The sequence below is a fragment of the Ahaetulla prasina genome, chromosome 2 (genome assembly GCF_028640845.1).
Source record: "Ahaetulla prasina isolate Xishuangbanna chromosome 2, ASM2864084v1, whole genome shotgun sequence".
In the NCBI taxonomy this organism is placed as follows: domain Eukaryota; kingdom Metazoa; phylum Chordata; class Lepidosauria; order Squamata; family Colubridae; genus Ahaetulla; species Ahaetulla prasina.
The window spans coordinates 82,076,346-82,103,088 of NC_080540.1; the positions used below are offsets into that span (position 1 = coordinate 82,076,346).

Sequence of the window (26,743 nt, forward strand, 5' to 3'; positions counted from 1 at the left end):
ATGCTTTTCTTCACTGCTCTCCACCAGATCTGACCCATTTTCAAACATAGTAGGGTTTTCTGCCAGCTTCTTCCTACCCACACACACAAATACACACACATTAAATTTGGTCCTGTTCCAAGAGTTTCCATTCTTATGACAGTCTTCCCCCTTTTTTTTTTACAAAATTTATTTCCAGTATTTCACTGGAAAAATTATCAAAAAAGAAATGCATGCAGAGTGTGGCTTCTGGAAGATCTTTACCAGCAATGGTTTACTTCTCTTCACCCCACCACAAGTGGTCCTGTTCAGGTTTAGGCTATATGGCAATCTACTATATACTTGTTAATCTTAGGTACCGCACAATATTCCATTAGATCAGAATACATGTAGTCCTTGACTTACAACAGTTCGTTTAGTGACTGTTTGAAGTTACAAAAGCACAGAAAAAACATGACCTATGACCATTTTTCAGTTACGACCCTTCCAGCATCCCCATGGCATGTGATCAAAATTCAAACGATTGGCAAATGACTCATATTTCACATGATTCACTTAACAGCTCTGGCAAGAAAGGTCGCAAAACGGGGGCAAAACTCATTTAACAAATGTCTCACTTAGCAACAGAAATTTGGGGCTCAATTGTGGTCCTAATTTGAGGATTAACTGTATAACCCATAAGCCCTGCAACAGCATCACATATGCTCTCACCATGCCGTAACATCACACTACCTCTACTTTGTTGGGTTCACTTCCATCCAAGTGATCCAACCCAATGCCCAAAAGAAGAACAAGGCCTTCATCGCCTCCTAAATAGCTAATAGAGTGAGGATCCTCCAAATCTCAGAGGATGGGAGATGTTAGGAAGGTTTGAGAAAGCCACAGAAAAGATGTGTCTTCGCAATCCTACCAGATGGCAAAATTTAAGGGAAGACACCTGGAGTGCACCCATTGTGTGCTGACCTGGTAGAGTGTGCAAAAGACCTCAGAAAGGGCTGGTCCTGCAAAAAAAAAAAATGGCCCAAGCCTTGTAGAGCTTTAAACGTAGCAGTAGCAGTTATCCTGCTGATTGACAGAATTTCAAACTCCATTAAATGGTGTCTTGCCAACATCCCCATTATTCCTGCCAAAACCAAAAGAAATAACCTTGTGTATGAGAAAGATTAGATGAGAGTCATTAGTTACAAATCAAAGAGACCTATTCGGAAATTACAGACTATACCTGATCTACACTGGATTTAGTTCTTGTTTTTGGGTACACCCTGTGCTGTAATTCACCAAGGGACACGTTGTGCTTTCATTTCAACGATTTTACCAAACTATATTTGGTGGTTAACCATGACAGCTGAAACCATTATATTTAGTGATAGGCCCCCAGATTAACAAGGCTGGAAAGAGTACCCTCCCCCAATCTTTTGTGGACTTCAATTTATGGATTTTGAAATAAGGTAACCCCAAATGCTGTACCTACCTCCTCCATGCGCACAAGACACAAATTGCATGTATGTTTGGCATTAGATGCTTGTTGTAAAATACGTTTAGTGCTAACTGCTGCCTGAAATATTGGCCTGAAATATTAATGCATTATCAATACCTAGGCAGCAATTTACAATCTGGATATTTCACATTACCAGAAGATATTACATTTTAGCTGAATAATTGCCTTTAAGCAGAATTCAAATAATTAAAAAGCATTTATTTCTTATTGATTTATATTGTCTAAGTGATGCTAAGCATAATTGAAATTCTTTCTTGATGGGCTTCCAGATGCCAGATCTTCCCACAATGTTCCTTCATTTTTCAGGTACAGAAAACTCATCCAAATTTCCACTCTTGGAACTTTTGTATAGGTATTTGAGGTATTTCATCTTTTTCTACTTTTTACCTAATTCTGTTTGTATTTTATAATGTGTGTCTATTCATTCAATCATAGCAGGTAAATGACCTCCCATTGCTGCTGCTGCTTATTTTGCACTTTTTGTGTATGATAGCTGAACCATCATTCCAGACTGTTTATATTTTATTTGCATTTGACTTGTTTTTTTTCAATCTACATCCAAAAGAAATACATCAGTGCCAACACCTTTTGCATTCAATCAAGCACATTCCAGTCCATAAACACCAATACTGTTAAAAATGTTGATTTTAAATGGTGACACAAAACAACTTTCTTTTGCCCCAACAGTAACCAAAGCAATTCCCCTTTGCAATTAATTATCTTGTACAATTTTCCTCGTATTAAGTCATCTTGCAGTCATAACTGCAGAATGGCTACTATAGATGTTCTTATTTATTTTATTTCAGGAGGGCTGTTTGCTCTATTTTTAAATTATCTGGACAGGTTTAACATAAAATCAGTTGACAATTTGCTGATAATCTTGTAATTGTCACCTGTTAATATTTAGCAGCCCAGATGGAAAAGAACATTTAAAAAAGCTTTTGACAGTAGAAAAAGAGCACGAGATCATCACACACCATTTTTAAATTAAACATCTGACTTCCTTCTACCAAGGAAATATATAAAACTAAACCAATGTATGATTGGCAGCATTTCAAACTGAAAAAGAAGCTGCAGTACGATCAGTGATACACAAACCTGAGTCTTGAAAAGCGATCAACAGCAGAAGTCTGATCACCCAACTCGAAACACCCATTACAGTAATTAAAGAGGTTTTATGTTTTAAAAACTCTTTACAATTTTGGGATAATAGTTTTAGTATTGTACTGTAAAACACATAGCAGCAAGAGGATGCGAAGGAAGTGAGAGAGTTAAGCTGAAAAAAAGACTATCAAGTCAAACACAGGAAGAAAACCAGAAAGATGCAAATGAATGGAATAATAAAAAAAGGAAGAAGCAGCAGCAGCCGTTAGCTGCCAAGGCAGCCTGTAGTTTCATTGCATGTGCATCTTATTACTAAGCCCAAGAACGTTTACAACAGTCAAGTGTGGAAGACGTGAAAGTAAATCTGCTTAGCAAGTTATCCTTTGGTCTCTGATTAACATATCGTAGATAGGTTATAACTTTTGCATATGCAGTGAGCTTCGTTTTCATACATGTTGACAGCTTCATAATGGCTTTCTCTTCTTTTGTGGGTGGGGAAAGGATGCTGCTGTGAAGTACATCATCCCATGGGTTTCAGCTGTCAGAGATGACAGGAAATAGGAGACCCAGGGCAAATGGGAATCCGCTAAGCTTTCTCATTCCACCACCCTCCCTCCTTGCATGCATGCGTCACGGCCATCCTCGTAGAGTGCATCTCCCCACGGTTCATCACAACAAAAAAACACAAAAACCTCCACACAAACAAACAGAAGCACAGCCGCACAGGATGTTCTAACAAAAAGGTGGCCCTGGATTTTAGAACATATCCCAGAAAAGATTAGACCTCATCTGTTTCAAATACTCAAGAAATCCACCACATTTAGAAGTTACATTATTTAGGGAAAAGTCTTCCTTTCAGGTAAAACTGTAAATTGGAGGATTGCTAGTCAAGAGCATCCTCACGTGGCCAAAAGCTGCCACTGCAGTCAGAGCATGCAGTAGTTCTGGAGCATTAAAGTTCAATCTGCAAATCCCTGGCAGAAAAGTACAATATACACAACACTACTGTCTCCTTCCCACCAAGTACAGAAAGCTCTACTAAGTTTGTGGGGAGGAAGCAGCAGTGTTTATGTACAAATGCAACAGAAAGCATGTAATGCACTCATTTGCTTACTGAACAGTAACAGATGCAGAGGTCTGAATCCCATTCTTTCCCAGTATAAAAGGCCTTTGGTGCAATGCAGATCCAGCAGTTCTTCGTGAAGATACCAGTCCCATTTTCCAAACACAAGTCTCGTTCTTTCAAAAGATCTAGACTTGGGTACAAAAGATCCTAGTAAAACCTGACCAGTGCCATAGAAAGGACCTGTTGGGCATTGTGCATTCACATATCTCTGCCGATGCCCAGTTCCTCCTGCACCAGCTAAAATGGTATGGAGGGCAATTCCTAGCAACAAGAAGGAAGGAAGCAGGTAGAAGCTGGACAGATCTCCTTCCTGACAACGTCAGCAACCGCATTTGAAGTGAGCCAGTGTCTGTTGTAGCAAAAACTGCCTTGGGAAAATAGGGGGAAACCTATTTTAGAACTGGAACACTAAGGACAAACTTAAGCTGCTTCAGCTGGTGATTATGCAGAAACAACTTCACAAGGATAAATCACATAAAAACAGTTACTGGGGCAGGCTTAAGCCGTGGTTGGGGGCATGTGAAGATGAGCCTGTAAGTTCCAGTACAAAATGGGAGATTAAAAATTCAATCACAATTCAATCCCCGCCCTCCCCATAAGGAATACCACTGTATTTAATTCAAATCCATGACACAAACTGGTCCCAAATCAAATTGGTCCTCTTCAACAGAATTGCTCAATAAAGGCTCAATAAAGTAAAGGTCCCAGAAAAACATGTGCTAACAAGTACTTTATGGGGAAGAGTAGGGCAACATACCCGAACAATCCTGCCGGCAACAGAGTCTAGAGAGATTAAAATAAACTCCTATCAAAAAGAAAGGAAGTAGTGGAACCTACATAATAGCAGTGCAGAGAGATGCATCTTTCTCAATATTGTGCCATTCCATGAAACACAAGTACTCTGTAAGGCTATGAGCCAACTACTGGAACAAAAGGTTGTATTATATCCAGCCAAGGACAAAACTTGGTTCAAAGGTCTAGAATTCTCTTTGAGGGGCCCTTCAGAGAAATAGATATTGCATACAAAAAGCTGCACATTTGTCACACAAATAATGGGGCTGATTAGACATATCCAGATTTACCTTCTAAGTTCAAGTAACTTGTAAGATTCTGTAATGTACAAATGGGTGCAATCAAATGCTCAGAACAGATTCATTTCTCTTACAGTGTCATGTTTTTCTAAGCTAATAGAGAAAATTTTAGTTTACCATTGGTTTATTATTTGTGGATTGGACTGAATTGACCTGCTTGGGTCTGACAGGCTTTACTCCCACTGGAATCCACATCTGCCAGAATTTAAGCCTTAAAAATCAAGGCTGAAGATTACTGCCCCCAACGAGATATGATAGCATCTTCCCAATAGCTTGCTTCTGACCTCTTAGGACAACAGCAGAAACCAACAGTATGATCCGCAAAGTAAGATTTGAATTTGACTCATCTAATTTGAACAAGGGAACTCAGGCGTGAGTTACCCCTAATTTAATCTCCCTGATTAAGCAGGAGAGCAGAGCAGAGCAGAGCAGACAGTGAGTAGAGGGTAGAGAATTCAAGTAGAGGCATAGGACAGGTACAAGTGTGAAGCTGCTCCAGGCAGCAGGATTAGGACACTGTTTCCACTAGCTTCCTCAGTGGAAACCACATGAGAAATGCTACCTCATCAATAGGGGCTTCCGGTGGTCACACAACAAAATCCAGAACTGCTTCTAGGCTATATGCATAAGAGATGCTTCTAATTCCACAGTTTTTGCAGTGGGTCAAAGGAGTCTCCAGAAGCCCAACATAAATACTATTTACATGACGTGTGTGCCCCAGTCAGGAAGAGAAAGCTATGGAAAGTCATCAGGTAGTTATTAATACTGGTGACCCCAACCTCAACCCACAATAGGAGCCTGTTGGTGGCTTAGCAGCACCCAGTGGTTGTGGCTTGAAGACTTGGCTTCAGTCCTTCAAGAGATCTGGGAATCTGTAGGAGACAGGAAAATCTCTCTTCTGGTGTCACCAATTGGCTTTCACAGCATTGATGTCACTCACTAGGTTCTGTGCCAGGCAGATACCAAATATCTGAAATACAAATTGAAGACACGGTTGTGAAATGTTTGTTATTGTGGCGCACAAATACCCAATACACCAGCCTTCCTAATCTTTCAGATGTATTTGCAATTCTAGAACCTCCAGTCAGAAAGTTTGGGGGGTGCAGTCTTAGCACCTCTGAAAGACAAAATGGTGCAGCACGAAGATATTTATTTCACTCTCATGCTTAAAGCACTTAAATCATTATTACTACAGGACAAGTGACAGAAAAGCCTGGTCAGCTTTGCTCTGCCAGTGAACAGCCTCTCTCAGTGGTGTCGAACCTTTTAGACACTAAGTGCCCAAACTGCAAGGTGTGCGCACATGCACACGCGCGTGTTGGAGACCCGAAGACCAGCTGGCCAGCAGGAGGCATGGCATCACAACATCGGCAGCTCTGCAAGAGGTGACATCTTTTTCTTTCATGAGCTTCTGTTTCATCGTTTGTAGGGAAACTTCTGTTTCTCTGCAATCGATGGCGAGAAATGCCATGGAGATACGTCACGGACAAAGGCCATGGAGCTGAGCTGGGCGACGGCAAGCGTGCCCACAGAGAAGGCTCTGAGTGCCACAGGTGCCATAGGTTCGCCACCAATGGCCTATCAAAGCTATAGAAAGGCAGCCTCAACATGTGGACGCAAGTTTCTTTTCCCTGTAACCTAATGATTACAGAAATGTAATCTATAGCACCTGTTCCCCTAGTTATTATGAGTTAGACTTCAATAAGAAATTTTTCCTTTGCAATCCAATTGAAATGAATGGATCAGGTACGAATTACAGTCATTTGACTGGAACAAAGATATACAAATGCAGATATTCTTTCCATTTTGTTGACTTTGAAGTTCCCTACCTTTGATTGCACCCAAACACAAATAAGCTATTTTATCATGCCTAAGATGAAGCCACATTTATGCATGTGCAATTAATACAAATATTAACTATCCACTGAAAAGCAGCTTTTGCAATTCTTTCCACCTCGTTTATCAACATATTCCTATGAAATGAACCATCTTGCAAGATTCACGACTGACGGGTATCCACATATCTTGGATCTAATCTCACTGCCATCACAAAACTAACTCTGAAACAAATAGGAGGCAGGAGAATTAAATACGTTTGCAGTGTTAAACTGAGGGAGAAAGAGATAAAAATATACTACTACTACTACTTTCATTACTATTCGCTATTATGACCTGGATGGAACATGAAAACTACGCAACTTACTTCTCTCAGAAATTGGCCCTGTCCATACCTGAGTGTAATGGGGTGCCATTAGAATAACCTTCTAGTAATGAAAAAATATCACATCCACCCCGAACATATGTGCAATAGAATTTCATTTGGACTAAGTACTTGCTCTGTCAGAGTATGTGACTTGAGAACAGAGTTAATCTTCCAGTAAAATGCTCTAAATAGGACAAAACTAGTTATCAAATTTAGGCACCATAGTGTGGTGGTAGTATCATTTTGAGGTTGGGGGAAATTGAAGGTTCTTAAAAGCAACAATGGAAACAGTTTACTACTTTAAAACTTCCTACTTTCACTCCAAAATTGGTCCTTTCCCCTTCTGTAAGATCACTGTATGTCTGATAACTTCTGGCGGTTCTCCTGGTCAATGGATGAAACTGTAGCCTAGAGTCCTAGGAAAGTTGCATATCAAGGATGGATGGATGGATGGAATTTCCACGTGGGGGTTCCTTGAAGAGGGAATTCTCAGTAACATGGAAGCTCATACCTGTAGAAGTGCCACACCTACAAAGGTCCCTGCCACTACAATGAGATTGTCCTGGACCCACTTCTCAAATTGACCAGCACACCCTTTAGTGTGAATGAAGCTCTGCTGCTCCAGCTCCTGCAAAAAAGGTACAGAACAGCACCTGAAGAACTCTAAAAGCAGCACAAAGTGCAGTAATCATTTCCCGGCAGCCCAAATTCAGAAAATCCAGTAGAATTTTTTGTAGCCTAATTAGCAGCTTTCCCTTGAACTTATGGCCAAATGCGTGTGCTCTGTTGCAATCAGTGGCATTTTAATACTCCCATGCAGTTCCTTTTCAGAACCTGTGCTCTTGCCAGACCATTCCTTTATGCTTAGGCTAGCCCTGCCCTTTTTCTGGACAGCCAGCCACCTCATTCTTTCCACTAAACATCCCCACCACACCAACCTGACCCTCACCAGTTTAAGGCGGACATCATAGCCACACTGTGTATTGAGAACATCCTCCTGTCAAAAGAACAGACACAAAACTAATTGAAATCATCCTTGGAACCCAGAAAAGAGATTCACTGGGTCTCTCCTAAATATCTTCAGCATTTACTTTTCATTCAACAAGCTTTCAAATAATTTGCAACTTCTACCTTCAGCTTTAGCTCTTTTCCTCTTTTCCGCCTCCATTCTACCCTATCATGGTGAAGGAATTCCACGGAAAGACAAATATATGGATGACACCCATTTTCTTATTTATTTATGTTTTAAATTTGTGTCCCACCTTTTCCAACAGCTCAAAGCAGCAAACCTCTTTACCTGCAACCTGGGTTTCCATGCTCCTAGTCCAACAGCTCAATCCCTACACCACGCTTGTTCTCCAGATTAAAATTATCATTTTGGATAAGGCTGCATTTAATCTACGTACTATTTTCCTAACAATTCACACAATTAGATTCCTATGTTAACACAAGGACCTTAAAAAAAACCCTGCTCAGACATTATTTAGGTCTACAGGGGATGAGCAAAGTGAGAATCAATCTCACTTATTTCCATATTTCAATTCCTTACCGCAGGATCTTTGAGACAGCAGGAAAAGGGTACCCCACAGCGCTCCCTGCTGGGGTTGGAGTCAGTGCAGTTGAAATAAATGTTGAGATTCCAGTCATTAGGTCCATGAGCCCCACAGCACGACCACTGCAGAGGGAGACAGGGTTAGACTGGAAGGAGTGCTCAGAAAACTGCAGCGCTCTGCAGCACTGAGCAAAAAGAATGAATGAACTTTGACCAGGCTGGATGTTTTGAAAATAAAAACAGGAGAGGGAGAAATGATTTAAGAACGTGTAAGGTTTAATACAGGGAGCAATTTTGCAATGTTGCAGGTTCATTATCAGCCATGAGATGGCACGTTTACCTCTGGAGTGGCCTTCACACCTTTTAATTGTCTAATGGTGAGTCCCCAGCAGGAAACAGGAGAACTCCTACACTCATTATTTGCTCTGCACTCTTAACTCACTTGGTGAGGTTTGTCTGCAATCATGCTTTCCAAATTGCTGCTCTCCTGTATTTTCCTTGTTGTTCTTCTCTCTCGTTTATATAACAATAACCTGATGCATGTGGGAAATGACATACCTAAAATTACTCTTCTGTCTTATTTTCAAGAAGCATCTGGTTCACTTGGAGCAATATAGTGTGTTGCTATCAGCAAGCCCCTTCTATTATCAGCATTTGTGACACAGTCAAGTAAATGAAAGGGTGACAGGTCTGTGCAGGATTTTTAAAAATCCATTTTAATCACTTTTAATCTTAAATTTCTTGTGCAAAATCTCATGATTATATTTATAGCTTTTTGAAAGGAGTTCTTGAAAGCATTTTAGTACTGGTGAAAAGAATTTGACACCCACCCACCCCCACAAAACCCCACAGTTAAAACCATGCTGACATACTGGCTTTTTAAAGCTATAAACATTAAATTCCATTGTGTAAATAATGCAATTACATTTCTTTAAAAAATAATTTAGGGAAAAAAGGTATTTCAGTTCAAATTATAAAACTGAAGCACACATATTCACATAATTTAAGAATGGTATCAGGAAAGATTGGTTACAACGGGGGTCCCCAACCCCCAGGCCATGAACTGGCACCAGGCCATGGTATGCCAGCAACCGGGCCACACAAGCAAGTGAAACCCCATCCGTGGGATCCAGGCAGCATGAGAAACCAGGCTGCCTCTGGTCCGTGGAAAAATCTCTCTCCATGGAACCAGTCCCTGGTGCCCAAAAGGTTGGGGGTCGCTGGGTTACAACATGGTTAAACAAAGTTGTCAAGATATATCCAATAATTCACTGGATACATAAAAAATTATTATTCTTAAGTATTTTAATGAAGTATTTACACAGTAAGGTTCCCCTCGCACATATGTGCTAGTCGTTTCCGACTCTAGAGGGCGGTGCTCATCTCCGTTTCAAAGCCGAAGAGTCAGCGCTGTCCGAAGACATCTCTGTGGTCCTGTGGCTGGCATGACTAAATGCCAAAGGTGCATGGAATGCTGTTACCTTCCCACCAAAGGTGGTACTTGCATTTTTATGTGCTTTAGAACTGCTAGGTTGGCAGAAGCTGGGACAAGTAACAGGAGCTCACCCCGTTACACGGCACTAGGGATTCAAACCGCTGAACTGCCTTTCGATCAACAAGCTCAGTGTCTTAGCCATTGAGCCACCGTGTCCCTACCATTTACACAGTATTGTTATCCAATTTCTGATTTATGCATTCAATCTCTTCTGGAATAGAAAAAAAATATGATCCATATTTGCTTTGTTCTTTTTAAGGACTGAAAAGCGACAGAAAATAAGATAGTATTATCTGGTCAGATGAATATTTATTCAGACTAAATACTCAGTGTGCAATAAGCACACACATATAAAATATGTATATAAATATATTTATACACATACATATTGAACGATAAATTGTGGTGCATATTTTCTTATCATTGCTACGTTAGCACAGTGATTTTCACTTATTTTTTTAATTTATGTTTTAATTTGCACTAGAATACAGGTTTGTCATTCTCAAAAATTATAGAGATATTAATGCGAAAGCACTTGAAAAGAAAAGCTTTTTAACACTGTTTTAAACACTGATTAAACAACATCTTGCCTTTCTGATCAAAATCATCTTAGCATTCTGTTGTTGTTTTTTAAATATTGTTGATTATATAATTAACACCAAAACACATTTTTGCTCACCTTTCTCTAAGTTAAAAAAAAAAGACTTTGGAAGTAAAGTTGCTTAATGCTTAACAAAACAGACTTTTCCTCAAATTTAGGAGTAAAAAATAATGGGTGATATAAAAGGATATTTTCAACTAAACTGTCCGTGTGCATATTATCCAATGGGGACAACGCCTAAAACCTAAGTAGGTCTTGCCTAAGACCTACAAAACCCCCACGAAACTACTTCAAGTTAAAAAGAAAATCTCAAAGTAGGAAAGTGACAGTAAAGTCAAAAATCATATATCCTAAAGTTAAATGTATTTAAGACATTATTCCTACTTTATTATGCAGATACCTACTGTGTCTTATCCCCTGTGACTTATTGAATAATGTAGCTTCAAGGAATATATCTATAATGCTAAGCATCTGGATTATTATCACAACAAGGACCTAAGATAATAATTGTTCCTGCACCTACAAGGGATTTAATGCAGCGCTGGAATTCTCCCTTCTCATCTACATAAATATTTAGTACTCATTATTGTAGCATGTTTCAAATAAGGAACATAATCCAGAAGAATTTATAATCTCCTGCAATACCTTGTGCAGTTTAGAACAGAACAGTGTTTGAATAAACACACCAAAAATTGGGCTTAAAAGCATGTAACAATAACAGCCTCTTGCATTTCTATACTGAAACTCTGCACAATAATTTATACAAATGATATCTCCTATATCTAAAAGTGAGAAGTAGAAGCTGAATTTGGGCAGGAATATTTCCTCAAAGGATAGAGACCAAGCATATATGTATACATACACACACACACACACACACATAACATGAAGAGATCTTTAGGGGTGGCTTTGTAAACCCAGGGTATTGGGGACTGATTAATATTTCAAAAGCTGTCATGTTACTACCAGGATTTTTCCAAAGAAGCACCCTATCACCTGAGCATAAACAAACATTACAAACGGACATATTGCTCTAGGTAATTTATATAACTCACATATTCCTGAGCAAAGTCTATGAGGTTCTGGAGGTCTATGTCATCGCGATATGCCTTGACATTATTGTTAATAAAGAAGTTGAGCTGATCCTTGATCCAGTCCTTGAAAATGAAGGCCAGGACACCAGCTGTCAGCTCCAGGAAAAAGATGAGCCCCAGGAACACAGAGAACTGGTGCCAGAAGAGAGGTACATAATTAGTCTGCAAGGCCAAAAGATCTCCCATCAGGGTGGGAGTATAATATCCTGCTTCAGGGTTAAGACTCACTCTCACATTGACTAGATAAGCACAAGTTGAAGGAAAGGAAGCTTTGCTTGTCAGAGGAAAGCTGATGCACTGAAGGACAAAATAAAATAAATGTTGTATTGCTGGTTAATTTTTATGTTAGTAAGCTATTTTTTAAAGTTCAATTCATATGGCCATATGGCTTCATAGCTCTATATTGTTTTTCTGCCATGCCAATAGAAGGAAATTGAGTTAATACTTTATTTTTCTTCAGATCTCCCAGGAAAAATATAATATCCACTAATAACATTGGTGTATTATCATTTACTATCATTTAAACTTGTATTATGCCCCTTGCTCCAACTTGTATATCCCTATTCATTTCTCAAAGATAAACGTACCTTTCCTGCATAATACACCAATTCGAAGCATTATGTCTTGTTTTCCTTCCAGGGCCAAAATAAAACTCACTTTCTATTATGCTCCCATACAGCAAAGCCTACATAAAACTTTCTAGGTCCTTGCCTAGTTTCCAAAGTCCAGTGTCAGAATAATGCGACACTAAGAATTACCACATTATGTCTTGTAAGTGCTCAAAGGCAGGGGTGAAATCTAGCAGGCTCTGGAGAACTGGTAGTGGAAATTTTGAGCAGTTCGGAGAACCCGTAGTGGAAATTTTGAGCAGTTCGGAGAACCGGTAGTGGAAATTTTGAGTAGTTTAGAGAACTGGCAAATACCACATCTGGCTGGCCCCAGAGTGGGGTAGGAATGGAGATTTTGCAATATCCTTCCGCCAGGAGTGGGGAGGGAATGGAGATTTTACAGCATCCTTCCCCTGCCAAGCCTACCAAGCCATGCCCACCAAGCCACGCCCACAGAACCGGTAGTAAAAAAAATTGGATTTCACCACTGCTCAAAGGGCTAACGTGAATTTTCTCCATAATCCTGTAATATATACAGTCAGTCTTCAACTTACAACAGTTCATTTAGTGACTGTTTGAAATTACAATAATACTGCAAAAAGTGACATGACCATTTTTCACATTTATGACCACTGCAGCAGCCCCATACTCATGTGATCAAAATTTGGATGCTTGATAACTGATTCATATTTATGGCTGTTGATATGTCCCAGGGTCATGTGATCACCTTTTGCAACCTTCTGACAATCAAAGTCAATGGGGAAATCTGATTCACTTAGCAACCATATTACTAACTTTAGAACTGCAGTAATTCACTTACAACTGCGACAAGAAAAGATGTAAAATGGCCCAAGATTCACTTAACAACTGTCTCGCTTAACAATAGAAATTTTGGACTCAATTGTGATCATAAGTCGAGAATCTGTATTACTATGACTATTTTCTTCTGAAAAGAGAAGTGGATTAAGGGTAGGAAAAAGAACTGTTTGCCAATGTCACCTTGGGAGTTCTTAGTCAAGTCATGTTTTCATCCACAGAAGCCCAGTTTACATTAAGCTACACCAAAAAGAAAAAAAAACAAGAAGAGAAAAAGACATACGAATTTGAGGAGCAACGTATTCTCCCTCAATGCCCCAATACAGCCAGCAAAACCCAGCACGAACATCACCCCTCCAACCACAAGGAAAAGCCAGACTGGGTCAAAGCCACCGAGGTCTGTGATGGATGACAGATTGGAAAGTACGCCCTGGATAGGGATAGAGAAAGACAAAAACACAAAGCTGAAGTTGCCAGCACAGCCAAATTCCCTCTAGCAAAAATCAGTTTTCCTATATATGGATGAAAAAAAACACCCAATGGCATAGAATTTCCATTGTTGAGGTTATGTACATAATAGTTACTATACCAACTGCTTGATGGTGTGTGAAGGGTAAACTATATATTTATATCAGCCTCCCCCAACTTGGTATCCTTCAAATATATGCAGATTCCTGACTGGAAATTCTGGGAATAATTTCCAGCTCTACAGATTGTCTGGAGAAGGAAGTGGTACATTAATCACAAAGCCAGAAAGGGAATTAACTGAGCAAACCTTAGCTTAGACTTTTTTTTTTTTTTACATTTATATCCCGCCCTTCTCCGAAGACTCAGGGCGGCTTACAGTGTATAAGGCAATAGTCTCATTCTATTTGTATATTTTTTTTTTTACAAAGTCAACTTATTGCCCCCCCAACAATCTGGGTCCTCATTTTACCCACCTTATAAAGGATGGAAGGCTGAGTCAACCTTGGGCCGGGCTTGAACCTGCAGTAATTGCAGGCTCTGTGTTCTTAATAACAGGCTTTACCAGCCTGAGCTAAACCGGCCCTGATGATGTTACTAAACTTGCACTGATGATGTTACCTAGTTTGGGTAATGAAACGTCTGCAAGAAAACACGCAAGCTCAAGACAGCACCAAGGAACCCTCAAACCTTAGCTTACCCAGAAGAATTTGCATAGTTTTTAAACATACACGTGTATTCTGCATATTTATTTACATTGTAAATGATTTTTAAAAAAATATTATATATATAAACAAAGTGATGAAAAAGAAAAGGTGAGCAGGTGCAGAAAGGAAAATAAGCTGTTTTTTTTAAAATTATGTACATAGCTAAACAAAAGTTTTAAGCAGGCTGCTTTTAAGTAGCCAGAATTCTAGCAGGGAAAAACATCTTATTCTTTGTTGCTGCAGTGGTTACTAACAGCATTCCAATTATGATTTAAAGGACTGATTTTGTTCTATAAAACCGCATGGTTTTGGCTCCAGATACCCTCAGGGTCCAACTGTTCCATTCTCTGCATCAGATGACAAGGACACAAAGCCAAAGATAGTGTTACATCTGTGCTACACCTAGCATCCTCTTCGGTGACATTTTGCAAGATGGTAATTGGGTGTTTGGTGATTGTTTTTAGTTTCTTTTGGGAAGTTATAATGATTGGGCAGCTATTGGGGGGGACAGCATATAGTTATTACGCTATTTTATTTTAATATGATTTTTTAAATTATGTAATCCACCTGGAGTACTATGAGGGGAGCAATATATACTTTTCTGTAAACAAGTAAATAAACAGACTAAAATGTCCTTCTCATCTGGGCTCAGTGCCAGTTTCCAAATGAAAATCCTCTACCTTTCGGCTGCTGTTTGTCATGAAAACTGCATCAAGCAACAATGTTTGGTGGCAAATGGGAAGGTGAGCCATTCTCAATAGGAAATCATTCCAATGACCACAACCTACACTGCTTTTTCACAAAATAAAAATGGTCAGGCATGGGGGGGGGGGGGAGAATATATATAAATTTTATTTTATATTTGGTTTCAGAAAATCAAAGTATGCTGGTAGTAAGTGAAATGACTGGAGACAAAAGATATAACATGATGAGGCTCATCAGCTTTTGCTCAGCACATGTTCTCAAAGACCTGACTCAGCACAGTTCATTGCGTTCTAGGCTCATACTTAAGCTATAAAAATGATTGAACAAATGGAGGGTAGGAAAATAAAAGCCACCTGAATGAAATTTACATCTACAGAGATAGTAAAACTCTGAAAAACAAGTATATAGAAAACAACTGAAAACTTCTTATATTCAAAAGAATTTGCTCCTTAGCTCCTCATGGGCACTTAGCTGGCTATTTGTAAATAATGTTAGACCAGAAGGACTCATTATTTGATCCAGAAGTATAATCTAGAATAGAATAGAATAGAATTTTTATTGGCCAAGTGTGATTGGACACACAAGGAATTTGTCTTGGTGCATATGCTCTCAGTGTACATAAAAGAAAAGATACGTTCATCAAGGTACGTATTTCATTCAAATGTGTATTTTTAGCCAACTCCACAGGTTGCGTACAGACCCAAAGCCTTTGAGTAAAATTCCAAAAAATGGTTACCAAATTTCAATTCCTACATGTAACTGAACTACTGAATTAATTATGCATATTTTTATTGAATTTAAATAAAACTTAACATTTTCCTGAAGCCACCCCACTATTTTTTGAAGGCTGGTCCACAGCATTCCACTATAAAACCAAATGTAGCCCTTGGGTGAAAAACAAACATATATCTACAGTTATATCTAGGTTGATCATGGGTTATCAAAAAAAAAAAATTCATTAATGTTTCTAAAACTCTGATGGGTGCAAAAATCCCCCTCATCAAATGCTTAATAAAGGCTTAAATCCCAGAATTTAAGTACAATTTACTTACTGATACCAGTTAAAACCTATATACAATGTATGTTTAAGATTGCAGCATAAGTATTAGTTCTGTCACCTTTTACTTTTTATTTTAAATTTGAATCTTAACTATTCTTTACATAAAATAAGTAAAATAAACATTAATAAATGTTAATCGCTAATGTATTTAAAAAAAAACAAGTAAGGCAAAAAGAAATTTCAGTGTAAGGAAGCAGCAGGAAAGTGATACCCTCAAAGGGCTCAGACAACAAGATATGTGAATAATTTGTCCAATTCACATAATCCAGGTATGGTTCATATACTCATACCACAACAATTTATTACCTGGATACCAAGATGGGATCAGATACAGCAATCAGAAAAACATTCCCTTCCTGGCCATACTTACCTTTTCTGCCCAAGCCCACAAACCAATGGCTAGGAAAGCTGCCCCCAGCAACTGCAAAAGAGAAAAGGCCACCATCATGTATATGATAAGAACAGGGAGCAATTTAGTTCTATACTAAGAATGTAGAAGGACTGCAGAACCAGGGGGAGGGGCCAAAAGAGGGATCCACTTAGAATCCCTACATAGCCACAAATTCCAACCCCCCTTAAATGCTGTGGCTTTTAGCAATAAATCATCTTAATTAAACCTTCATATATAGACATGGTCTTTCATGTGGTCCTGATAAAGAATGGCACAACGCCTTCCTCATTTTATAGTATTTTCTGCAGAAAGACAGATCATGATTCACCCCAATGTTTGCCTCCTATGCTGACTCATCTTCTATTCACAGGATAGGTGAAAAATAAGATTAAGAGATAATGTAACTGGCTTGCACACTGAAGGTTCTAGACTCAGATGAGGTCTATTTCTTCAGAGGAGATATTCTAGTTTGCCAGGGTATGAATTAAAATGAAAACTGGAAGTTTAAAGACAAGTTAAACAAATACATATTTTGGCATAAAGAAATTGCCAATTATTTGCACTCCATTCTATCAATATATGTGGGGGTAGTTCTTGCCTTATAACCATTCATTTAGTGAGCATTCAAGGTTACACTGCACTGAAAAAAGTGCCTTATGACTGTTTTTCACACTTATGACTTGCAGCATCCCCATGGTCATGTGATCAAAACCTCAATGCTTGGCAACTGACTCATTTTTATGAATATGAATCTTAACTTTCTCCCATCAAGCAAAGCCAACTTTATGGTTGTATACATAGGCTAGATCAAACTAAATCCTTGTCATTTGCCACTGGCGGGATACCCATCATTTGGCTATGGAGTCTAACTTGAGAGCCTTGGAAAACAGAAGGCTGAAAACACATCATCTGGGGCAGTTGCAAGCTTAGCACTGTATATAGACAATGGCTATACTGTTCCCATAGTAAGAATGGAACATTTCTAAAACAGCAGCAGCATTGATCAGAGTTCTTCCCCTGCCCACAGAATAAATCCTGCCCTCTTTCAATGTCAATTGCTATTTGTTTGCCATTGCCTATGGGGCTTTGTGAGGGCTATCTCAGTAGATGGAATGTGAAGAATTCAGAAATCGGACTTATACAAGGCCAATCTACACCAGGAATCAAAGAAACAATACAATATGCGGAATATTATTAAAAATAGGACCAATGTAGACATAATTATATTGGTTTAATAAGAAATAATTAAGGTAATAATAAGCATCCTCAATGGTTCTCTTATGGATAGCTTAGACCACAATCTCCCCGAACATGAGAATGGGAAAACTATGTTTTATTTCATTTTATTAATTCTGGATATAAAATCAGAATCATATTTCAGTTCACTTCACATTCACCTTAGTAAAATAAGATTAAAAAACAAGTCTAATATCAGAAGAATGCCAAACCTCAAATCCTGGTTTTTCGCTTATTTGATTTGATATGGTAAAATAATAAAGGCAGGGACAAAAATCTAATAAACAAATTGTTGGGGGCAATAAAAGTTGACTTTGTATATAATATACAAATGGATAAAGACTATTGCTTAACACAGTGTAAGCCGCCCTGAGTCTTCGGAGAAGGGTGGGATATAAATTCAAATAAATAAATAAATAAAAAATAAGCAAATATTCTTAGGTGATTTTCTCACATGAAATTTCTATGCCAAAAATTTCATTCCAATTCAATAATACCAGTCAGCAACACTTGCCGACTCACACAAATATAATCTATATTGTGCATTACTAAAAATATAAAATTCACTCAGTAACTTTTTCTTGTAAAAAACATAAAGTCCCAGGCTAATCAAGAAAAAGCTGGAAATGTTATTTGGGCTGTTCTTATTGCCCATCAATTTTAGGGAATCTTTTTCTGACTTTAACTTTTTTCTTTTCCTTACGCCTTACGCCAGGGGTGTCAAACTCACGGCCCATGGGCCGGATGCGTCACGCGCTGGCCACACCTACCCCCATTTTAGCGAAGGGGGGGAAGTTGCGATGAGTCACGTGATGATGTGTCATCACAAATTTGACACCCCTGCCTTAAGCCATCACATCATGCGGCAATCTAAAATTAAGAAGAAATTTCCTGAGAGAACTTTAGTGGAATGGCTTGCCTCCAAAAATTGTGGGTACTCCATCACTGGAGGTTTTAAAGAAGAGAATAGATAACCATTTGTCTGGAATGGTATAGGGTCTCCTACTTGAGCAGAGGGTTGGTCTACAGGACTTCCAATATCCTTCCGTTATTCTGTATTCTGCGTCTAAACAGTAGGTTCCTGCCAACTCATAGCCAAAATGAAATTTCACTTGTTAAACTTTCCTAGCTTTGCATCCTCCAATACTGATTAGGAGTTCTGGAAACTGCTGTCCCTACACATCTGGAAGACTGCAGATGGCAGTGGCAATGATTCTTTCAAATGGATCTTGAAGAAGCAGAACCGACATTTCTCTCAATATTAATTTCTGGTTTTCTGGTGAGTTTCATATCTGGCGGAATTTAATTTTTATTTGGCAAACATTGTTTTAACGTATTCTCTTGCCAACTTGCTCTGATCATATCCTTGATGTATACAAAGTATTGATATTTATGTCTTTGCTCCTTTATTTATTTTGCTTCTTTGGTTTTTCCATCAACCTGTAAGTAATTACAATAGCAGTGTTCAAACTGGGCACAGTTCTTCTTTAAGAGTGGGAGGAAGCAAGAAAAAAATAGGAAAGTAGGTGTATGTTGTACGAAACCAGTAAATCTTCTAGAGGAAAGATAAATATTCTGCATAATAAATAAAGAGCTTCTATTCTGTCATTAAAATTTATTAGGCTCACACATCAGCAACCATAGCATTTCCTTCCTAAAACAGAATATGATGCTTCAATACAGAATTATTGAATTATTATCATTCAGCTCTCAATTATTAACCTATTTGGAGTCCTAAAAATGGCCCCAAAATTGGAAAGTAATGTATGTATATAAAATCGGAATACCACTCATGCATCATCACGAAATCTCCAGAACCGTAAAGCCTACAATCTTGAAATTTGGCACATATGTTCCTCTTGGCTTCTAGGTGCTTGCTAAGAAAGAATTTTTCAAAATGACCATCAGATCATTAGTATTTCTTATATTATTATTTTTATGTTCTGATCAGTGGTGGGATTCAGCCAGTTTGCAGTACTTCGGGAGAACCATTTGTTAACTTTCTGAGCAGTTTGGTGAACTGGTTGTTGGAAGAAATCATTAGGGCAGAGAACCGGTTGTTAAATTATTTGAATCCCACCACTGGCTCTGATGCTAAGAAGTTTTATGCCCCCTCTCCACCTGAAAAGAACTCTGTTCCACCTGCCACTTGGGCTGTGAGCGTGGCCAGCATGCGGCTCATCCGGCCTGTGGGCTGGGAGACATTTTACTCCCCACCTGAAAGAGAGAGAAGGGGATAAGATAGGAGAGGCCTCTGTGGGGCAAGCCTGAGGGAGAGAAGGGGAGAGGAGAGGCGGATCGTAGCTACTCATTAATTTTCAAGCTGTAAATGTTGATTTATCAAGCCCGATCACATAGTTTCATAGTGGAGCATGTGTATCCAGCTAGTTTGCTCTATTCCCCACACCTCCATATAGTAACCACACCTCCCTGTATAGTAACCACAATTAGGACCAGCATATCCATTGTTAAGCAAAATGGCTACTCGGTGGGAACTCACATGACCGCAACTGTCCTTTCTGGCTCAAAACTGACAAGACTATTCATGCCTTCTGCTTTTGTTTGCCTCCTGACCACTCCCTGCTCACTCTGACACTAGGATAATTAACAAGAAGAAAAATATTTATCTGTTAGATTTTTATCCCAGCCATTATTACTTTATAAATAATTCAAGGTGGCAAACATACATAATACTCCTTCTCCTATTTTCCCCATAACAACAACTCTGTGAGGTGGTTGGAATAAGAGAGAATGACTGACTCAAGTTCATCTAGCCATCTTTCATCCCTAAGGCAGGACTAGAATTCACAGTCTCCTGGTTTCTAAGCTAACACCTTAACCACTTGACCAAACTGGCTCTTAATTAACTAATTAATGTTTGTATTTATATTTATTGGAGAGGAAGGGATTACAAGAGAGTAAGCAGGCATACAATAAGGAATACATACTGAAAGCAAGGGCCTGGTGTTACAGACTCTCTGATGTCTGAAGTGCAAGGGGGTGGGGATCAGTGGTGAGTTTCTACCGGTTTGCGAACTGGTAGTGGCCACGGCAGGAGACTCTGCCCACCCACCCAGACATCATCACGGATGCTCTGCACATGCAAAGTGCCGTACATGAGCAAAACAAGCGCACTCACATGCGCGTTCCGGCCCCAACCAATAGCAAAGGTAAGTGAAAACCACTACTGATGGGGCACATGGATAGATTACCTACAGAAATCACTTGGTTTTTTATTTTTATTTTTTTTTGGTTTACATTTATATCCCGCCCTTCTCCGAAGACTCAGGGCGGCTTACAGTGTATAAGGCAATAGTCTCATTCTATTTGTATATTTTTTACAAAGTCAAGTTATTGCCCCCCCAACAATCTGGGTCCTCATTTTACCTACCTTATAAAGGATGGAAGGCTGAGTCAACCTTGGGCCGGGCTTGAACCTGCAGTAATTGCAGGCTATTGTGTTCTAATAACAGGCTTCTTAACAGCCTGAGCTATTCCGGCCCCCATATACTCATTTCTTGACAAAAGTCATTCTAGGAGACAGCCATTGCAGTTTTTTACTTGCATTTGAATTGAAATTAATCCTCTCCATAAATAAATTAAAGCCAAATTGATTTGGTAAGTAATCCATCAATGATGCAAATTAGTAATAAGACAATTCTATGTTTCATAAATTCATCATGCAGGTTAAAATTTTATTTGTATCCCTGAGGAACTTTGCACCCAAAAAGCAACCATGGCCCATTTTATCTGCTCTGCCAGATCCTCTGTTGATCAGAAATTCACCAGAGATGCCTTACCCTGCCTGTCAACAGATTGAGTTTAGTCCTAAAACTTGCACAATTTTGGCCACTTCAGATAATCTTCCATGCTGGAATTCTCCGTAGCACCCAAATAAAGTTCATCAAAAGTTGTTCAATTAAGAAAAAAACCTGTAATTTGTTTTTTACAGAAGCAATAAAGTTAACACTGTTTTTACCTTGATAATGAGGATTTTGATCTAACAGTTTTCATTTCTGTTAATTTCCAGGTGCTGTTGACAACTGCTAGTTTATGAGTGTTTATCTTTTGGTGATTTTGTTGTTTAATCTGCATGGTGAAGCATTTACAAGTAGTAAAATAATTCATTACTAATTTCTAGTACTACTTATTTACTATGCAAAATAAATATTTTATGTATAAGTTAAATATTTATAAGTATATACTGTAAAATAAACAGAAGATAGAGGAGCATGTTGTATATTGGATAAGATTTATTTTATTTATTTATTTATTATTTTTATTTGCATTTATATCCCGCCCTTCTCCGAAGACTCAGGGCGGCTTACACTATGTTAACAATAGTCTTCATCCATTTGTATATTATATACAAAGTCAACTTATTGGCCCCCAACAATCTGGGTCCTCATTTTACCTACCTTATAAAGGATGGAAGGCTGAGTCAACCTTGGGCCTGGTGGGACTTGAACCTGCAGTAATTGCAAGCAGCTGTGTTAATAATAGACTGTTTTAGCAGTCTGAGCCACCAGAGGCCCCTGGTGCATGGCCTAGTAGTATCTATTAAATAGGAGATATGATATGGAAATTTCTCAAATTAATCTGTTTGCTAGATGAATATAGGCATCTACTTCAAGATGAGATAATTCTGATTCAAACGGGACCAGCAAAATAAGGGAAAAAAATCAAAACTACTACAATCAACTGCTGTTCTCAAATTCCCTTCAACTGTAACACAATTACCATATATCATAATTGTCTTTTAGGGACAAAACTAAGCATGCAGTGAAAGTCATGAGTAGGTAATCCGGTATACAAATACACAAGTGCAAAAGAAAACAAAAATAGTACCAATAGTAATAGGTGCCACAGGTGCAATACCAAAACAACTGGAGCACCGCTTAAACACCATTGGCATTGACAAATTCAATTCAGTCAATTGCAAAAGGCAGCTTTACTAGGAACAGCTTAAATCCTGCAACATTTCCTTTAGCCCCATCAAACATCAACATCTGCTATCCCAGGTCCTGAGAAGAACCCAATAAGTGGATAAAAATGCCAAATCCAGTTTTTACATTTTGCTAACTATGCAACGAACCATAATAATTTATAATACTATTATTTAATTAAATTATTAATCTATTGAATTTATCAGATCGTAACATCCTAATTTTATATAAAAAAGACACTCCACTCTGCTTGAAACTGCCTATGCAGTGGTTCCTGCCACTGTTAGGAACCAGGTCATACAACTGGAAGTGAGCGGCGGGTGAATGAGCAAAGCTTCATCTGTATTTGCAGCCGCCTCAGTTCCACCTCAGATCATCAGGTATTAGATTCTCACAGGAACGCAAACTCACAAACCCTACTGTAAACTGTGTGTGCGAGTGATCTAGGTTGTGTTCTCCTCCTCCTCTCCCCTCCCCAATTCGTAGAAAAATGGTTTTCCATGACACTAGTCCCTGGTGCCAAAAAGGCTGAAGACCACTGTTTAGTTTTTCCTTATATGTTACCATAATAATACTTAGGTCCTTGATTAGGGCTTGAACTATTGAATTTCCACTGCTTAGACTATGCATGTAACAGCAAAATACCCACACATTTATTATTATATAGTAGTAGTTCATTATCACATTGTTGTAAATAATTTATTAAATATTTATGCAGCCAGAATCCCATTACATCCAAAAACCTATAAAGTATAGATTGGGAATTACACAATGTGCTAAGTCATGGCTCATTTAACCCCCGTTTGTTGAACAAGTCATGCTGCCATAATCCATATTTACAAAGCTCAGTGACAAAGAGTTCAGAAAATATGTGACCACCACATCACACCTCACCAGCTGTGAAGGTGAACCCAAGTTAAGATACGCAGAGTACTGGGGTTTACAATAGACATTATGTAAAATATGTGCAAGAAAGAATGAGGTGGGGCAGCTGTACTGTTTTCACAGTATCAACTTCCTCAAAACAAAGGGATTAAGGAACTTCGGAGTGCATGTCTACCAAAGGAGCTGGCTTTTCAGGATAAGATCTAAACTATGCCGGCAGTGAATGGAAGCCAACACACTGCTAAATAGAGTCATAACTTTTTCCCCCCAGAGGAGGGTGATAGGAGAAAACAATGCTGTGTCAGAAACAAGACAGGCAAAGGATTACATGTTTGGTTTTAAGAAAACCTTTCCCGCTTCTCCTGGAAATTGCCGAGAAATCGAAGCAGGAACAGGGGCTAGACTCGGAGCAAGACAGCGGCCGGTCTTCAGATACAGACCGGACGCAGCGAGAGGCTTGGTGGGAACCAAGGACGTCCTTGGCCAAAAACTTTCCAGCGCCGAATCCGTCACGCTCAACGCGGCGCGGGACCATCCGGACGCCCCGCGAGCACCCGCCTGGCGTGACGAGCCTTTGCCAAGGATTCCGCAGCTAAGCGAAGGGCAGCTTCCCCTCCTCTCTTTCCCAGGAAGCCAGCGACCTCCTCCCCACCCGCCGCCCCCAGACCCCGGACTTCACTACAAACGCCACGGGCGCGGGAACTGCAGCCAAAGCCCGGTCGCTCCATCCGTCCTGGCCTCCTCCCCACCCGCCCAGGTAGAAGCAATGCAAGCGCCGCTCCGACCGACCCACCGCACTGCTTCCGCGGGACGCGATTCGCTCGCTTGCTGGCGCTCACCCACCCAGAAGAGCACATTGGAGGCGAAGAGCAGGTATTTGGCGCAGCAGCTGACCTGAGGACCCTGGAAGTGCTGGGCTTTCCCTGGCATGGCGAGCGCGGGGCCTGAGCTCACAGCCCCATGCTGCCCCTCAGCCGAGGCCCAGCGCCGCCGCGGGACCGCCTCGTCGAGCCCGCCCCCTGGCGGAATTGAAGGAGAGCAGCTGCAGCGGCAAGCGCGTGCCCGGTTCCTCTATCCGGACTTCGGCAGCTCTTTCTCACGCCGCTGCTGGTGCTGCTGCTCTCCGCTGGATTCTCAGAAAACGTGTGCCGTATGGACGCTCGGGAGAACAGCTGCAGGATCTGCTCTGGCCTGGTCCTTCCCCAAATGTCTGCTGAGGCCCGTAATGCAAACGTGAAGAAATTAACGTTTATTTGCAATAAATGTTCCCTTCTTCCTCGTCTTAGTTATAACTTGTATTTTATTGCAGTTTTATACATACATACATACATATATTGACCATATGGGGAGAAGGGTGGCACGCAAATTTAATTATTTAAATAAATGAAGCACATCTTTAAAAGTTAGCCTCCCCCACCCTCCTACCCCCGAATTGCACTTAGTGCTTCAGTTAGACTACAGCATGCTTTTCTGCTTTCCATCATCACCTTGCCCTCTCAGAAAAAGCAGCCCCTTTTAGTCACAAAAAATTCCAGTCAACCTGCTGTTGTTCCACAGACCTCTCCCACCTGGAGAGCTCTCTGCAAAAATGCACATTATAGATACAGAAAACTGCACCTCTTTAAACAAGTACTAAAGGGGAAATGGCCATGAGTTTCTGTCATGAGAGTAGCTGCCCTTCATGACATCTTAGACCAACTGCTGAGGATGTGTTGCATGCTCTCCATTTAAAAAGTCCAGACAACTTTACATTAATAAACAGGAATTAATGATATTAGTTTAGGTATTGTAGGGGGCAGGGGTGAAACCCAGCAGGTTCTGAGAAGTCCTGGAGAACCGGTACCAGAAATTTTGAGTAGTTCGGAGAACCAGTAGCGTAAATTTTGAGTGGGGTGGGAATGGAAATTTTGCAATATCCTTCCCCCTGGAGTGGGGTGGAAATGGAGATTTTGCAGTATCCTTCCCCTGCCACACCCACCAAGCCATGCCTACAGAACTAGTAGTAAAAAAAATTGTATTTCACCACTGTTAGGGGGGCTCAGGAGACCTAGATGCTGAGACCACTTGAGCCATGGAGGCCTACTGGGCAATTTAGGGCAAACCAGAGGTGGGTTTCAATAGGTCCTGACAAGTTCTAGAGAACTGGTAGCGGAAATTTTGAGTAGCTCTGAGAACTGATAGTAAATATTCTGTCTGGCCCTAACCCCCATCTATTCTTTGCCTCCCAAGTCCCAGCTGATGGGGAGGAAATGTGGATTTTGCAGTAACCTTCCCCTGGATTGGGAAGGGAATGGAGATTTTATAGTATCCTTCCCCTGGAGCAGGGTGGGAATGGAGATTTTACAATATCCTTCCCCTGCCACGCCCACCAAGCCATGCCATACCCACCAAGCCACACCCACAGAACCGGTAGTAAAAAAAATTGAAGCCCACCACTGGGGCAAACGTTTCCTTGGCCCATCATAGAGTTGTGGGGTAAAAATAGAAATGATGTTACTCTCTTAATCTGGAAAAAAGACATTCAATTAAATCTAAAAAAAATAAGTTATCAAAACGTATGGCAATTGGGGCCAGAATTTGGTGATGAATCAAATTAATAATAATAAATGAATGATCACAGACTCAACCTGGTTTTATGACCATTTTTACTGAGGTCATTAGGCAAATCACACCGTTATTAAGTTAATCCAGTTAAGCTTCCCCAATTGACTTTGGTTGTAGAAGCTGGCTGGGAAGGTTGCAAATCAGATCACATCACCACAAGATACTGCAACCATCGTAAGTGCAAGCCAATTGCCACATGCCCAAACTACAGTAATGCGACCACAGATGTGATGCAATGGTCATAACTTCGAGGACAGACCCTAAGTCACTTTGTCCAAGGTTTCCAAAGTAAAATCAGACTTGGCATACTACATCCAGGTCACCATAATACGAAGATGATGTTGAATCTCTAGAAAGAGTGCAAAGAAGAGCAAAGATGATCATTAGGAGTCGGGGGGCTAAAACTTATGATGGATGGTTGCAGGAGCTGGGTATGTCTAAGCTAGCAAAAAGAAGGACTAGGGATGACATGATAGCAGTCTTCCAATATTTGAAGGGCTGTGATAAAAGGTCAACCTATTCTCCAATGTACCTGAAGGCAAGACAAGAAGTAACAAATGGAAACATATCAAAGAGA

General features: G+C 39.9%; 1 protein-coding gene across 7 annotated transcripts in view; it reads right to left on the bottom strand.

The window, feature by feature from the left end:
- Positions 1-24,778, bottom strand: part of TSPAN17 (tetraspanin 17) — a 36,060-nt gene extending 11,282 nt beyond the window's left edge. The window contains exons 1-8 of one of the 7 annotated variants that reach the window (XR_009153382.1): positions 24,406-24,768; positions 16,475-16,525; positions 13,451-13,597; positions 11,705-11,875; positions 8,551-8,676; positions 7,951-7,998; positions 7,513-7,629; positions 5,588-5,768 (exon numbers count right to left, since the gene is read on the bottom strand). Coding sequence is in view for 5 of the 7 variants with exons in the window: in XM_058168541.1 (XP_058024524.1) it covers positions 5,703-5,768; positions 7,513-7,629; positions 7,951-7,998; positions 8,551-8,676; positions 11,705-11,875; positions 13,451-13,597; positions 16,475-16,525; positions 24,406-24,492 (813 nt within the window). In the remaining 2 variants the exon portion in view is untranslated. Of the gene's footprint in view, positions 1-1,981; positions 5,769-7,512; positions 7,630-7,950; positions 7,999-8,550; positions 8,677-11,704; positions 11,876-13,450; positions 13,598-16,474; positions 16,526-24,401 lie in introns of those variants that run through there. The other 6 variants (XR_009153381.1, XM_058168541.1, XM_058168544.1 and 3 more) reach the window with 6 other exon arrangements.
- Positions 24,779-26,743: the final 1,965 nt, after the last annotated feature.